The sequence below is a fragment of the Rhamphochromis sp. 'chilingali' genome (genome assembly GCF_963969265.1).
Source record: "Rhamphochromis sp. 'chilingali' genome assembly, chromosome: 17".
Lineage (NCBI taxonomy): Eukaryota > Metazoa > Chordata > Actinopteri > Cichliformes > Cichlidae > Rhamphochromis > Rhamphochromis sp. 'chilingali'.
Genome location: NC_137944.1, coordinates 14,923,476 through 14,938,420, shown reverse-complemented (window position 1 = coordinate 14,938,420; position 14,945 = coordinate 14,923,476). Strand labels below are relative to the sequence as shown.

The 14,945-nt window shown below is 41.9% G+C and overlaps 2 protein-coding genes across 2 annotated transcripts; both read right to left on the bottom strand.

Moving 5' to 3' along the window:
- Window positions 1-346: 346 nt before the first annotated feature.
- hoxa9a (homeobox A9a) lies at window positions 347-6,566 on the bottom strand. Its single transcript, XM_080864081.1, has 2 exons — window positions 1,904-6,566; window positions 347-1,463 (listed from the first exon to the last, which is right to left on the bottom strand). Exons 1-2 carry the CDS (start codon window positions 2,454-2,456, stop codon window positions 1,222-1,224), a joined length of 795 nt encoding a protein of 264 aa, XP_080720207.1. The 5' UTR covers window positions 2,457-6,566; the 3' UTR covers window positions 347-1,221.
- A 715-nt stretch (window positions 6,567-7,281) lies between these two features.
- On the bottom strand, window positions 7,282-14,353 carry LOC308384548 (homeobox protein Hox-A10-like). The gene is made up of 3 exons (XM_080863074.1): window positions 14,057-14,353; window positions 9,913-10,907; window positions 7,282-8,731 (listed from the first exon to the last, which is right to left on the bottom strand). Exons 2-3 carry the CDS (start codon window positions 10,772-10,774, stop codon window positions 8,457-8,459), a joined length of 1,137 nt encoding a protein of 378 aa, XP_080719200.1. The 5' UTR covers window positions 10,775-10,907; window positions 14,057-14,353; the 3' UTR covers window positions 7,282-8,456.
- Between the last annotated feature and the right edge of the window lie 592 nt (window positions 14,354-14,945).

The window sequence follows — 14,945 nt, the reverse complement described above, 5'->3', positions numbered from 1 at the left end:
TGTTAGGTTTCACTGGTGTGTGTGTGGGTACACACTCTTTTTTTTTGGGTGGGGGGGGATTGTTTTTTGTTTTTTTGCTTTTTACAAATTAAAAATATTTAAGCAAACAAAAAGCTCATTTTCACTAAGTATGCAATCATCCAAATATAACTGATTATCATTACTCTATTTTTTGTTTCTGTATTTTCACGTGTCATAACTTTTGGCAGCGCAAACCAGCGCCAGCTCAGGCTTTTTTGTTTGTTTGTTTTTGCGTACCAAGAATTCAGAATTTCAAATATTATGAAAGCATGAAATGCAGACTGGCGTGGGGGTGCAGTGAGATATGAATGTAAGATACTTGTAGTCGCAGATATAATTTGTTTTATTCAATAAATAAAGTACAAATTACATTTGTGAACCAAAAGTCAGACGGTCAGCACGACCGCGAGGTATTAAAAATGAGTAGCTAGCCTACAGTGTTTTCTTCCATTTGCACTCACTAACAAATATTACGCTCTTTGAAAATGACTCCCTGAAATTCAGTCACACGAATCCAGTAATGCAAACAAATCTATTACAATCCACCACTGCAAAACAAAGGTCAATGTAGGTATGTAGGTAGTTGAAAGACATAGGTAGTCAATCATGTTATGTAATACAACTTCTAGCCTATCATATATATACTGAAATTTCGTAAGAGTTCTCAGGAGGTTCCTTGTATTTATGCGCCTATTTTACTCTGTTTTTCCCTACAGTTTCTAACGTTAGATTCAAATTCAGTCAAAGGCTTATCCTAATAGTAAGAGAGAAACAACAATAAAATACTTTTTTTTTTTACAAACTATACGCTCAGTTGGCTCTGAGACAGACAACAAATATAGCTACAATCCGGAACACAGAGAGCTAGAAACAGTCGTACACAAACAAGCACAGGGGCAAGGCCAACTAATACACTTTAACGAGGTATTAATTCAAAGCAGCACGAGAAAAGAACAAGTTAAAAAAAAAACGAGGGTGCACTGTTAAAACTGTGCAATATAATGGTAGTTGCAAAAAACTAAAGCCCAACATGCTGTTTTTTTGTTTGTTTGTTTGTTTGTTTTTTACAAGACAAATAACCCTATAGCTGTTATTAAGAACAATATGACAATGTTGTTTAAAAACAGGGTCCAGCAGAGTTAAGAGCTCTTACACATCAAGCTCGCTATCAGTCTAATGCTGCTTTTGTCTAAGGTTCAGTCACTCGTCTTTCGGTGCGCCGTCTTTATTGAACTTCTTCATCTTCATCCTGCGGTTCTGAAACCAAATTTTAACCTGTCTTTCGGTGAGGTTTAGCAGCCTCGCCACCTCGTACCTACGGTCTCTGGTCAGGTAGGTGTTAAAGAGGAACTCTTTCTCCAGCTCCAGGATCTGGTGCTTGGTGTACGGACAGCGCTTTTTTCTTGTGGCACTCGCGTGGAGCCAGTTGGACACTGGGTTATCTGAAAAGAGTGGGGTGCGACACTGGTGTGAGGTCCTGAACTTCTGACTAACCAAATATATATATATATATATATATATATATATATATATATATATATATATATATATATATATATATATATATATATATATATATATATAAAATACAAATAAAGTAAAAGCGTAAAAGCGGATGTGCGCCTCTAAATTCTGCTATATCCACAGCTCTACAGCTCCCCGTCCATGTTTTGTCCCTTCTGCCTCCCTCGCTGCTCACGCTCACTTTAAAGGCTGCAAGAGGTTATCTAATACAGCAATGTGAGCTGGGCTATTAACAGCCCCCCATAAGGAAATGGCACGTTCAGAATGGCATCTGTTAGGACGCGCACCCCCATAAGGCACCCCAATCCTCACAGCTTCATGTTGTGCAAATGACATAAAAGACTCTGCTTTGACTTACTTGGATCCAGGCCCGGTTTCTCTTCCCCCTCTCCGCTCAAATCCCCTGCCTGGACGGAGAGTTCGTCCTTTTCCACGGGTGATGCTGACGCCACGGTGCCATTGGCGTATTCAGAGAGCAGCAGAGCCGTGTGGGATCCGGGCAGCCCTCCTTCAGCCCGCGCCCCCAGTCCCTCCGGTTTGATCCCGTAGTGATGGGTCGTCGGTAATCCGGTCAACGGCAGGGAACCGGACATGGGCTCCAGAAGCCAGGATTGATACCGGCCATCTGTATCTCCACCTACTGGGCCTTGGGGATGCCCGTAGTGGGGATGATACACAGAGGAGACGGTGGCTGGAAACTGAGCCGGGACGTGGCTCCAAGACGGCCCGAATACCTGGGGCTTGGATGGGAAGGTGCAAGTCCCGACCTCGCTGTGGTCGCTGATGGAGGCATGCTGCCTGGCGTGCTGGAGCCCAGGACCGGAGGTGTACCTCGGCACAGAGAGCTCCTCGCTCTCGGGGAGAATGAGGGAATCGACGTAGTAACTAGTGAGCGTTCCAGATGTCGACATGGCAGAAAAATTACACTTTCACATGTACACAGTCATACAGCGGATGCATGCAAAAGCGAGACGCGCACACACACCACACACACACACATACACACGCAGTAAACCCAGCCTCACAAAATAACAATGTGGAGAAATCAAGTAGCAACTTCGCTCCACGGAGAACTACAGTGGGAAAGTAATGGGGAGACAGGCTGCCATGCCATTGGGTAGCAGACACACGTGATCATAAGGCTGAACAATAAAGGATAAATCAATCCCTACGGTCATTAAATACTCACCCTCTCTCCTATAACAACTTCGACTTTTTAAGAATTATCAAGATTTGAGCAGGAACCACTATGCGAGATGAAAAATATGAATGAATAAAATAAATGACACCGGGCTCCTTCTTATTGGCACTTGCTGCCGTTCCAATCCCCTCTCGGTTATCCAAAACGATACAAAATGTATTTGGAAGCCTTCTTTTACGAGACATTTTATAGGACACGTAAGCACCCTACGATCGCTGCTCACCAAAACGCATTTTAAACAGCACCACATCACAGAAACTTTGCAGCTCAATGATCTGAATAAGACTATCTAGTGAATTATGAATCGTTTTTTATAACACTTTATAACAGTTTTTCTCCCCTCACAGGCCATACGCTTTCCTCTGCAGGTTTTTCTTTGCTACAGCTTAAAGCATTAAATACATATCATAGGCGCAAAAAGCTAGCCAATAATGAAACATACTTAAGTCTATTATGAGGCTGAGTAGTTTTCAGTTACAGTTTTTTCTGAATGCTTAAACCCTAACTGTGATTCCTGTAGCACAATCTCTAAAACTATTCAGACTTATAGCAAAACCACTCACTGAGTTTGCAAAACTAAAAGCACAAAAACTGCTTTGCACTCAGTTTGCAATTTTGTAACACACACTTTGCAAAACTGTAGGCACAATTCACTGCACAACACTCAATTACCAAATTTCCAACACACTCCTAGCAAAAGTATACACATGTATGGCTATCATTAACACTAATTTGCCAACTGTCTGGCACACTTTCACATGTGAAAACTTTTTTAGATAATTAGTTCACTTTGCAATCAGCCTAAGCACTATAATACAGGTAAGCTGTGTGTGCGGAGTACAATGGAGGGAGCAGAAAGAGTGAGAAGTAGAGGAGGCCGAGGAAGAGGACGTGGAGGTGAAGAAGTAGGATGAAGAGGACGACAAGGACAAGGAGGAGCAAGAGGAAGACGAGGAAGGGGGAGAGGAAGGGTAGGAAGAGTAAGAAATAGAATTGCTGATGACATCAGAGTTACAATAGTGGACCATGTCATCAACCGTGGAATGACCCTGAGGGTAGCTGGCCAACGGGTCCAGCCTAACTCAAGCCGCTACACTGTAGCAAGTACCATAAGGACATCTTGAAATGAGAATCGGTTAGTACAGTCACTTCGCACAAAGATTTGTAGCACTGCCATATGCCAATGAGAAATACACCAATACCATTGATGTAAAAATACTGAAATTGTTACTTTACAGAATTGCTAGATGACCAGATGCTGGGGCAGAGGAAGCATGTTCACTGCAGACCAAGTAACCCATATAGTCATTATGGCGATTGCAAATAATCCTATACTTGGAAATAAACACTTGTGTTTGTTTTGATGTGTTTGAATAAACACCAGTACTTGAAGTTTGGATCCCTCTATGCTTATGGATCTATGACAGAAGTATGAGCTCAAACTGACATAGCCTACCTTGTGCGCAGAGAAAGCAAAAGCCAGATGTGTTTTGTATTCATACCATCAGTGTGCAGTTGGCGCATTGTGTGCTTAGTAGATGATGGCTTGTGTGTACTGTTTGATACGGAAACACCATTTTTACGAAGGTGTGAAGAGTTAATCTAGCTGTGTTTGCTTTTGCAAGAGAACTACAATGTTTTGATGATTGGGTGACAGGTTTTCTTATTTGTGTGAAGAGTTTTGCAAAATTAGCCAATAGTTACAAAAAATGTGCTTAAGCAATCAGAAAAAACTGTAAACGTTGTATTCCTATGTGAGTTAAACCTTAAGCGCAGGCTACATGGAGAATTCTCGTGTAGGGTTATTTTTCTACCACAATCAAGCTTCCTGCCTACGTCAGGTCACTGTACACGCTGGAACTAAGTCTCTGGCGCCTAATTAACCTCATTACAATACACGAAGTTTCCATGAAATGAACGCTTCTGCAGGAGTTTGAGTATTTTTTCTCAACAAAGCTATAGTGTTAAATTAACTATGTAAAACTACATCAATAAACGTGTCGTTATTTCTGGAGAATTGAAAGAATGTTTTGTTTTTCAATTTTTTTTTTTGTAAATTACATTTTTTTAAAAGAATAATAACAGGGTTTCTTATTTGAGCATTTTTAGTGGATTTATCAGTTACGCTGTAATAGAATTTAATAATATATTAATTTAATAATATATAAATAATATATATATTTGTTTCTTGACAAATATAAACATATCGTGCCGTGAAGCAGTGTGTGTGTGTGTGTGTGTGTGTGTGTGTGTGTGTGTGTGTGTGTGTGTGTGTGTGTGTGTGTGTGTGTGTGTGTGTGTGTGTGTGTGTGTGTGTGTGTTTGGTTTTTAAGAAGAACAGCGAAAATAAAAATAAATTAAATGCATATTTTTTTGCTAATTTGAAATAATCCGCTGGATTCAAACACGCTGGCCAAAACTTTAGAAATTATAGAAGTGGTTAACTAATAAATAATATATGTAATTATTATTTTAAAAAATACCAGAGCCCCATTCTAACCCGTTTATTATTTACACCGCCGTTATCACTTAGTATACGCCTGTATCATCACTACCATCAACAAATTATCTGTAATACCAGCTAGGTGCCAGGGCGTCGGTGTAACTTTACTCTTATATGCAGCTAAGAATAAATGCAATGTGGTGTTTGTGGTTTCCCCCTTTTAAAAAGAAATGGCGCGGGGAATGTCCTGCACCAGGATACATTTAATATGCTGTATTTTCAGGTTTTTTCCCATATAGAGCTTAACACAGAATTTATTTGTGTTTTTAAAAACATGGTGCTGTAAGCCTAAGCTTGTCGTGTCCAGTAAATCCTAAATCTGCGAATTTAACTACTGCAGGTTTCAAAGTAGCAACCTTGAGTTTTCACATACTGCATGCCCGTTTTTTTTTTTTTATTACCCGCAAATAAAGTGAGAGCTTGGCCAACTCCCCCACAAGGCCACAGGCAATTCAACACGTAGAAATTATCTGCTCTCTGCTGATGCATCTAAAAGAGGAACACAAAAGAATGCACAAGGTGTCCATAATTTGCTTTCTAGATGCGGGCTATCACTTCGCTGGTACTTGCACAATATTTGGCTAGACATCAAACAAGCCGAAGGGGGAAAGGAGCGGCTGTGCGCCTATTTGTGCACTAAAAGTTCGAATAGACAAACACCTTCAGAGCAGGAAAAGACGGCACTATGCCAATGGCTCTAAGGCTGTAAACCTAAATCAGGGTGTTTTTTCACTCAGTTTACCGCAGGGGCTATTCACTTCTTTTGCCTCTGCAGATAACAGCCTGTCTGGCGGATCTAAATATCACCATAAAGCCCTTCCCCTCCTTTTGTCTGAGCCACTATTGCGCAGTGGAAGCATCCGGTCTCATTGCCCACGGAGGTCGCTGTTGCCCCATTCACCTTCCCCTTCCCCTCCACTGCAGTGGTCGTAACCGAGGCCTTGTCTGGCGTGTCTGCGTCACTACTACTCACGAAAAACACTCACGGCTTTACCCTTAATCCCAAGTCCACAATGTATAATGCAACTCAGCTTTGATCACGTTGATATTCAGCACACGTTCCCATTCAGACGTATTCTAGCAAGAGAAAGAAAGAAGAAGGAAAGCAAAGCAAGTGGAGGACTCCAAAGAAAGCACTACGGAAGACAGGTTGAGCTTGTACACAACAGCCAGCCACCCCTCCCTGATTTCCACATAGGAAGGTTTGTAACGTGTCACCAACACACCGCTCCCCACTTTTAAAAAAAGAAAATCTCACCCTCTTTATCACCCAGATTTGCTTCACTTTCGGTTTCGATGTATGTAACTGGGGCAATTAAGACAGTTTCATGTTGCAGAGTTAGAAATGGACCCCAACAACATGAAACTACCTAAACCACTCGACAGTCGATCCGGGCCTCGAGAGAAAGCACAGCCAGCCAGTTCATAATGCACCGTGGTCGTCGTTTCGGTCATCATGTGTTCAAAAAAATGTACTGAGAAAGCCACAACAGTGTTTGATGGGCTGTATGCACTCCAGTGAACCCGCTGCAACAAGGCGCAAAATGGACAAATTTACAGCAATGAATGAACTTACCGCGATCCTCGCGTTAATCCCAGTTATTCCCAGACTTGAGCAGAAATCGTGTTTTATCCACAGTGTGTTTGCATAGTTCAGTTTTCTAGCTGTGAGCCGGGCCTCCTCTCCGTCCGAAAGACTCTCTCACGACTGAAGCAGCTCTTAGAGGAGAGGGAGAAAGCTCATATACCAGCCAGTCATAAAACTCTACAATAGCCGGCTGGGTATGCAGCTAGACGGCTTATAGCCTAATATCTTAATTATTTCCGATGGCCAGTGCAGTAGTGCTTAGAAACAGTTTGTTGCTCAGCTGCTACAAACACACACACACACTCGAAAAAAATTAATAAAGAAGGAATATCAAGTGTAGGAGCCTCTGTTATTTTTGAACTTTACATTTTAAAGGCTTATTTCCCCCTCCAGCCTCTCTCTGTCCCTGTCTCCTTCTATAGAAAAACATACACGAACACAGAAAAAATTCAAACGGCTTCGGTTCAGTGCGAGCTGATAATTTATTAAGCATTACACAAAAAACACATTGTCATATGTACACAGAAATATACAAAAAGGAACATTCCTCCTTCACTTTGCAAACTGTTTTCGTGTAAACGCCCTCAACGCGAACGGAGTTCCAATTTATACATTCAGCTCATACATAGTTTAGACTTATAGTACTACATTTAATGGTCACAGGGTGAAGGATTTTCTTTGTCATTTCTCCCTGGTTATATAAGGGCATTATATTCCAGATTGGTTTAAATTTGCTTCGAAAAAATAAAAATATATAAAATAAAAACTTCTTATCATGCAGTTTGAAAATTAAATATTTTTTCAAAATTATTTCTAAAAATTTAGATGAATAAGATGATTTGCCCCGTCACTTTCCAGGGCGCAGGTCCATGTGTGTGTGCATGTATGCGTGCGTGTGTGTGTGTGTGGGGGGGGGGGGGGGGGGGGGGTGTTCACTGCACTGATTTAACTGCACTGAGGACACTACCCAAACATACGACGGAGGTGTCGGATCAACAATATAAAAAGAAAATATAAAAAAGAAAAACACAATCAGGGGTAAAAACAGAGTCAAAAACATTCAGATGATCCTTTTTTCCTTTTTCTCAGTAGCTCACAGAGGACGTTTCGTTGACATTAAGCGTGTTTGGAAATTAAAGGACGCTGCACCCCACGGTAAAACGAGTCTTTGTGTGGACAAGGAGGTGTGGGGTGGTGAATGTAATTTATTTCACCTACACAGCAAAATCTCCAGTGTTAAATTAACACTGGAGAGTGTCTATATGGGTCCACACCTCTGAGTGTTAAATACAACACCGTTGAGTGTTAAATTAACACTTTTGACAGTGTTATATGTTTGGAAAATAACTCAAAATGTTAGAAATATTCCAGTGTTAGAAAATCAGCACTGCTCAGTGTTAGCCATTGTTAATCTTCAAAACTGACTAGGTTACTTTTAAACATATAACACTGTCAAAAGTGTTAATTTAACACTCAACAGTGTTGTATTTAACACTCAGAGGTGTGGACCCATATAGACACTCTCCAGTGTTAATTTAACACTGGAGATTTTGCTGTGTATATATCTTGTTTTTACATTTTATTTTACTTCTCCTGTGTCATCGTGATTCTCTCGTTCATCACGAAAATCCATAGTTGGAGGTGAGTTCCCGGATCCTGTTTTCCCTCGTCATTTTCTTCAGCTTCATCCTGCGGTTCTGGAACCAGATTTTGACCTGTCTGTCCGTCAGGTGGACGCTTTTACTGATCTCTAGGCGGCGCTCTCGGGTCAGGTACATGTTGAAGAGGAATTCCTTCTCCAGCTCTAGTGTCTGGTGCTTGGTGTATGGACAACGTTTCTTACGGCCGCTTTTTGCTGTCAGCCAGTTGGCCGTGCTTTCACTTTTTGTGTCTCCTAAAGAAAATGGTAAATAAACGGGTTTACGCACTGTAAACATGAGAAACTCCACTGTGTGTAAGAGAGAAAGGCAGACAAAGAGCATAGTTTTTTTTTAAATCTATATGTTTGCATTGCGCTCATATTAAAACAACAGGCAACACTTTACCTTAAATTCCCTATATTTGGTAAGCAGTGCATTTAATAAATGTTTTATGACGTGTTAAAATGTGGATGTAAGAGTTTACTGATGAACTGCATTTGAAAACTTGACATTATCTAAATAGATAATGAGTGACCTTATAATAAAACACGTGGAGAGTAAAACAGACTTAACATTAGCTGCATATTAACAGAGTATAAGAGTGTTATAAACCAAGTCATAAATGTTTCTGATTATAAGTACGAAATGAAAGGATTACTCTGTGTGTGTGTGTGTGTGTGTGTGTGTGTGTGTGTGTGTGTGTGTGTGTGTGTGTGTGTGTGTGTGTGTGTGTGTGTGTGTGTGTGTGTGTGTGTGTGTGTGTGTGTGTGTGTTTGATGCGGAAAGTATAGTTTCTTTGTTAGATTCATCAGACTTGCAGTTGACGTTATAGCAACATATGCAAAATTTTCCGCCAATCGTAAACAGGGACACAAACATTATGCTGCTATCATAGATGGATGCAAATTACAGAAACGTTATAGCACTGGAAAAACATAAAAGCCTAAATAATAAATTTAGGCCCTTTTTTATGCAGCAGCCAACAACAAAAAAACAACACTGGATAAAGCTGCAGGTATTTAACGTGCATCGTATAATAAGTACTTCATTTCATATTACTCTGTAGGTTTGTATTATTAAATTTGTTGTGCTTGTTTAACGACAATAAAGAGTTTCATGTCACTCTGTAGGTTTGTATAATCAGGCAAAATTAAATTTGCCTTCATAATCACTGCTTCTCTCTTTTAATTTTACGCAGTACAATTTCTGTCTATTCATGAAAAAATGCACGCTTATTTAAGGGCGTTCCTCCCGCAGAATCTTGTCTTTATAGCATAAGAAACAACGAGATATGCAAAAGCAGTGTTTACAGACCTGTGTCTTCACTGTCACCTCACCCTGACCAGTAAAATAAAACTTGACAGGTGTCATTAAAAAGCCCCACTCTAACTGAACGCTAACAAAACAAAAGTGCGCAGACGAACCGTGACATTACCTTTATTAGACTGTACTGCTCTCTCTTTGTGGTTCTCCTCTGTTTCTTCAGCTGACGAGGCGTCTCCATCCGAGGAGTCGCGTGCCTCCTCGGTCCCAGTCGCAGCGTGAGGCTGCAGGTCTGCGTTTCCCGAGGACACGGGCCCCTCGGTGTTCCTCCCCTCCTGTGCCGTGGCTGGAGCAGAAGTCGAGGTTGGAGGTGTGTGGAAGCGAGCTGGAGCAGTGGGGTGTAGGCCAAAATGGGAATGGGAAGGGTTCGACTGGGGGCCGCTGGAGTTGTAAAGTTTATGAGAATGTGCGTGCGTCTGAGACAAGCGGAAGTAGCCCGGCACAGGCACTGAGCCCCCGCCGCCGCCATCGGTAACTGTACAAGAACTCGACCCTTGGCCGGCTCCAGTTAACCTTGAATATGTGAGATCTTCTGCGGTGGAGGCTTTAGGACACTTCGCCTGCTCGTACAGGCAGTAGGTGCTCTCTTCCTTTATATTTTGCGGGAACGAGCAGGGCGCGACCTGAGGACCTACCGGGTGATCTTGGTCCATCCGACATGACCTCTGTGCGTCCATCCACATTTCCATGGTGGACATGTAAGCGCCCGAGGCGGAAACCACGTTTTGTGGACCCACCTCGCTCCGCTTACCCATACCTGGGAAGTATCCATAGTTGTGTAGTCCGTAAGGCACTTCTGTGGCAGTGCTGTGAGGCACGCACAGTGCGCTCCCGGTGTAGTGACCTCCGCCGCTCTCATTGCGGCCACTGATCAGAGAATCCACTAGAAACGCATTTCCTGACGGGCTGTCCGAACATGACATTATTGTGGTGTATTTTGGCGAAGAGAGAAGGTAGCCCTTTCTGGCTGACATTTCTTGTGCAAAACATGCTGGATATGATTAGAGGCACCCCCTCTCCGCCGAGCAGACTGTGAAACCAATGGAAAAGCTGGAAGATGGGCAGTCCCTCCCACTCTGGGGCTACGTAACGATATCCATCTTGGAGCTGAGGCAGAGAAAGAAGACAGCACAGCAATCAGTGCCTCACCTCTCCTTATGCGCTACCTTGAAGTGACGAGGTGCAACACGATTCAGAAGTTTTAAAACATCTGTCTTTGAATTGTGTAATTCGTGCATGTGTTCTTTAGAAAAGCTTTGGAAGCATTATTTCCATTGCACAAGTACACAAAGGCCTGAAGCACTGACTTCCACTTTCCAACAAATGCAATGCAAATCAAATGTTAGCACAACGCTTAGCTATACAGGACAGTAGGACGTACTATATGTATAACCTGCCAAGCCCCTGAACGATAAAAGTGATGTAAGTGGGAAAATATAAGCAAATAATACAATTTATTATACAATTTCGCTTTAAGCCGGTGTGGCTTTAAGGTGTCAGATCAATTTAAAACGTGTGAGCCTTCTGAAACCCATCAACAAAGACACAAGACAAAGCTTAACGGTAATAAAGTCTTTTTGACTGTAGGGAGAATGCGCCTTTGGCAAAATGTCTTGTTTTATGTTGTCCATCCTGCAGCCCAAAGCAAGTCTGAGCTCCTCTGCAATAAAAACAGAAGTGTTTGGAATATTGTTGCCTACAGATATAGTGATTGCTATCAAACATGCGGAAGATAATGCCTCTGAAAAGTTCATATTTTCATTTTAGTCCGGATCGTTTAGTTGTACTGTTCTAAGTCACTTTGTACATGTTTGTAGCAAAATCACTTTTCACTTGAGAGTTTGGGCAAATATTAAATTCTTGGAAAATTCGCGAAGATTAACAAAGCAGTGCTGCGTGACAAAGAAAACACATTGTCGATGGGTCTGAACGCAACTGAAGAATGCACAAATACATAGAAAAATAATTAAAATAATTAAATCATTTAAAAACCAAATTTCTAAAATTCCCTGTCATTCTACTTTCCATCCAACAAAGCCTCTGAAGGCACTTAATTTTATATAAATCCTGTGTCCATATAATTTTAAATTTTACACTAAGAACATGAACACATGTTTTTTCAATCTATCAATTTCAAATTAGACAACGCAATAACTATGCTCTTTGTCTGTTTTTTTTTTTCCAAAAACGCAAAATATAGAATGTATTTAATTGTATCCAAGCAATCATTACGGGCAACATGTAAAAAGGTCAAGCCTGCGTGTGCTTTTGCTCAAACGCTACAAATGATATCACCATGCAGCACTACGCTGTTTGGATTCCTTTCTTACAAACATTCAAAAAAAAAACCTCAAAGCGGACTTCAATACGCAAATTTACATTCGTTAATCTGCCAAAATATTGATCACGTTGTTGTGAGGGAAAAGTCCCTTTGCGCCACAGTAAAGCCGACATAAAGCTTCCACATTCACAAGCCATCCAGTTTGTCCAATTTGGGGCAATAAGGTCCACAATAAAACTCTCCTTCCATCTTGTCGTGTCCTTGGCCATGTGCACTCCATTGCTCTGTCTCCAGGTTGAAGTTAATCTTGGCCAGCTTTGCCATTACCAGGCCCAGGTGGCCCTTACACCCCCCCAGTTTGTTTTGCAAAAAAATAAAAAAACAGAGAGAAAGAAAGAAAGAAAGAAAAAAAAAGAGGAAATTCGGGAGTTATTCATAAATTGAGCCCATTTAGGTTTTCTGTCATTTATATGTACACTGACTTGGAGTTTTACCGAGTCACGGCGGACGTTTGTCAATCGCTGCTGCTCAGTGCGAGCATACTTCAAATTACTTAAATGACTGAGGCTGGATGCGGGTTATTTATGCGCATGAGAATATAATGCAATGGCCAATTTGAGAAGAAAATGATCTATTATGGAATTGTATTTTTTTAAAAGGCGTTTTGAGATTTCAGAATAAAGGCCGTGAGCGGCCGGAGCGTTTGTGTCCGTTTGTAAAATTTCCCCCAAAACATAAAATGAACCACAACACTGTTAGCCCAGTGACACAGCTAAACGAACAACAATAGGTTTAAAATCATGTGCGCTTGTCCCCACAGTGGCCTGTTGCACGTGGGACACATGAGCCAACAGGGAAACCAAATACCTCAATTAATTATGTGTGCCTGGTATTAAAGTGTTTTGGCCCGCACACTTCATGATGTTGTAGTGGCATGGGGGCCTATCGATACCGTTGTGTTGCAGTTATTAATTGTAGCTATTAAATCTTCATTTTCACAGCTGCCCGGCTATTATATCCTGAACACAGTTTAGTCTGACCACTGGCTTTGATCAGGCCCATATAATCGTGGCCGAAGAGGCCGTTTGAATCGTATCATGTTCGTCCCGAGTGCAGTTATGAACAATAACGCGGCGTTTTATTACGTCCAAGCGGAAGCATTTATTTTTCACGAGAGACAAAGGAGAGAGAGAGAGAGAGAGAGAGAGAGAGAAAGAGACTGGGTCCACACGCATTAGGGTTTAGAATAGCCACTCGCCACTTGGACTGATACAGAATAGCCTCAAACCTCAGCCCTATAGTGTCTGTTACAGGAAGGAAAAGGAGACGCGATTGCTGCCCTATCGCAATCAAATCGACCTTTTTAATCACAGCTTTGGCACGTAGACAGGGAATTGTGTGTTTTGGAACGACGTCAAATGATTTTAATGGATTCCTTTAAGAGGAAGAGCACGGAGAAGAATGATCACAGAGGCGACTACTGTGATTTAAGATGAGCTGCATTAGTATGTGAAAAATAAAACCGTTTGTTTTCCTTCCAGCACCCACTGCCTAGTTTGTGTCATTAACGTACGAGCTGTGTCCACCTTTGTCTAATAATTAAGGCAGAGTTTCCCGAAATACAAAACATTTGTGGTTAGACTTGGGAGGGGTTGCAGATCTCTCCAGGTACAAGGCGGCTATGCTACACTCCAACCATTAAAAAGCTCTAGCCCAGCAAAATGAATAGCACATGCAGCATGAAGCCTTGGCACAGATGTGCTGCCTTATTAGGGCCCCCAGGAAGACTTTCTCTAGCGCGTAAGCCTTTGGGCACCAGAGGAAAAATGTGGAAACTAAACTAAAAAAAAAAGAGGCTCTTATCTCGGACTAACAGGGCTTGCATGCAAGGCAAGAATTCAAGCAATGAACAATTGGGTTTTTTTTAGTGCAGAGCAAAACTATTCAAGGTCCAGGCTTCCCGGGCGACTTTTACCTGTTTGCTTTTAAGGTGAGTTTGGAGATCAAAAGATCCAGGGCCGTGACATTGGTCCCAATAGCGCCGCCCGGTGGTAGGAGAGTCCAATCCCAAGTGCAGCCTTTTCCTCAGGAATGATTTGAAGTGGATAAACCACGCTACAGGGAAAAGCCTCTCAAATGAAGCCGGTGCAGCGAGCGAGCAGAAGCTTTTCCTATCCGTCCTCTGCCTGTCGTTGCTGTCGCCTCCTTGGTAACACAGTTAATAACCTTGGGTCTCAGACGGTTTATTGCACTGCACTCCAATTGTACAAATGCTCCAGACTCTCAGACAGCTTTTATGGCCGCGTTGATGCGGCAACGGGGAGGATGTCCCGTAATTAGGGACGGAATTCCAGCGCGCAGTAAAGGATGCGCAAGGCAAGGCCGGACTATGGCAGCGAGAGGCAACCATAAACTTCAGCCTCTCTCCCTGAGTTTATGGCCCTTTTGACTGTCATATATGAACGCCAATGCGCTGCGGCTAGCTCCCATAAACACAGCGATAACAACAGCAAATATGGCGACCCTCGCCAAAGGAGACTCCAGTTGGAGAGGGTTCCCAAAGCCAATCAGCAAAATGACAGTTTGCGCACACGGACAGACACAAGCAGAGAGAAAAGATTCGAGAATAAAGTATGGTGCAATATGCTGGCAACAATAAATATGACTGTGACAGATAAAAGGTGACCTATAAGCTATCTGCAAAGATTCAGTAACAATGATTTCCTTTAGATGGAATGCAAGAATTGCAAAATATGTTATATAACTCAAAATACAGCAAGGGAGACTGAAAAATGTTTGGAGAGCACAGCAGCACAAACATAATTTAAGTATCGATTCAGGTTTATTATTGTTTTTATATTTGT

What these genes read in the sequence shown, in the direction of transcription:
- LOC308384548 (XM_080863074.1), bottom strand. Translation starts at nt 10,774, where the DNA reads ATGTCAGCCAGAAAGGGCTACCTTCTCTCTTCGCCAAAATACACCACA. An exon ending in AGCAGTACAGTCTAATAAAG is followed by an intron (nt 8,732 to 9,912) that starts GTAATGTCACGG and finishes CATTTTCTTTAG; the next exon opens with GAGACACAAAAAGTGAAAGC.
- hoxa9a (XM_080864081.1), bottom strand. Translation starts at nt 2,456, where the DNA reads ATGTCGACATCTGGAACGCTCACTAGTTACTACGTCGATTCCCTCATT. An exon ending in GAAACCGGGCCTGGATCCAA is followed by an intron (nt 1,464 to 1,903) that starts GTAAGTCAAAGC and finishes CACTCTTTTCAG; the next exon opens with ATAACCCAGTGTCCAACTGG.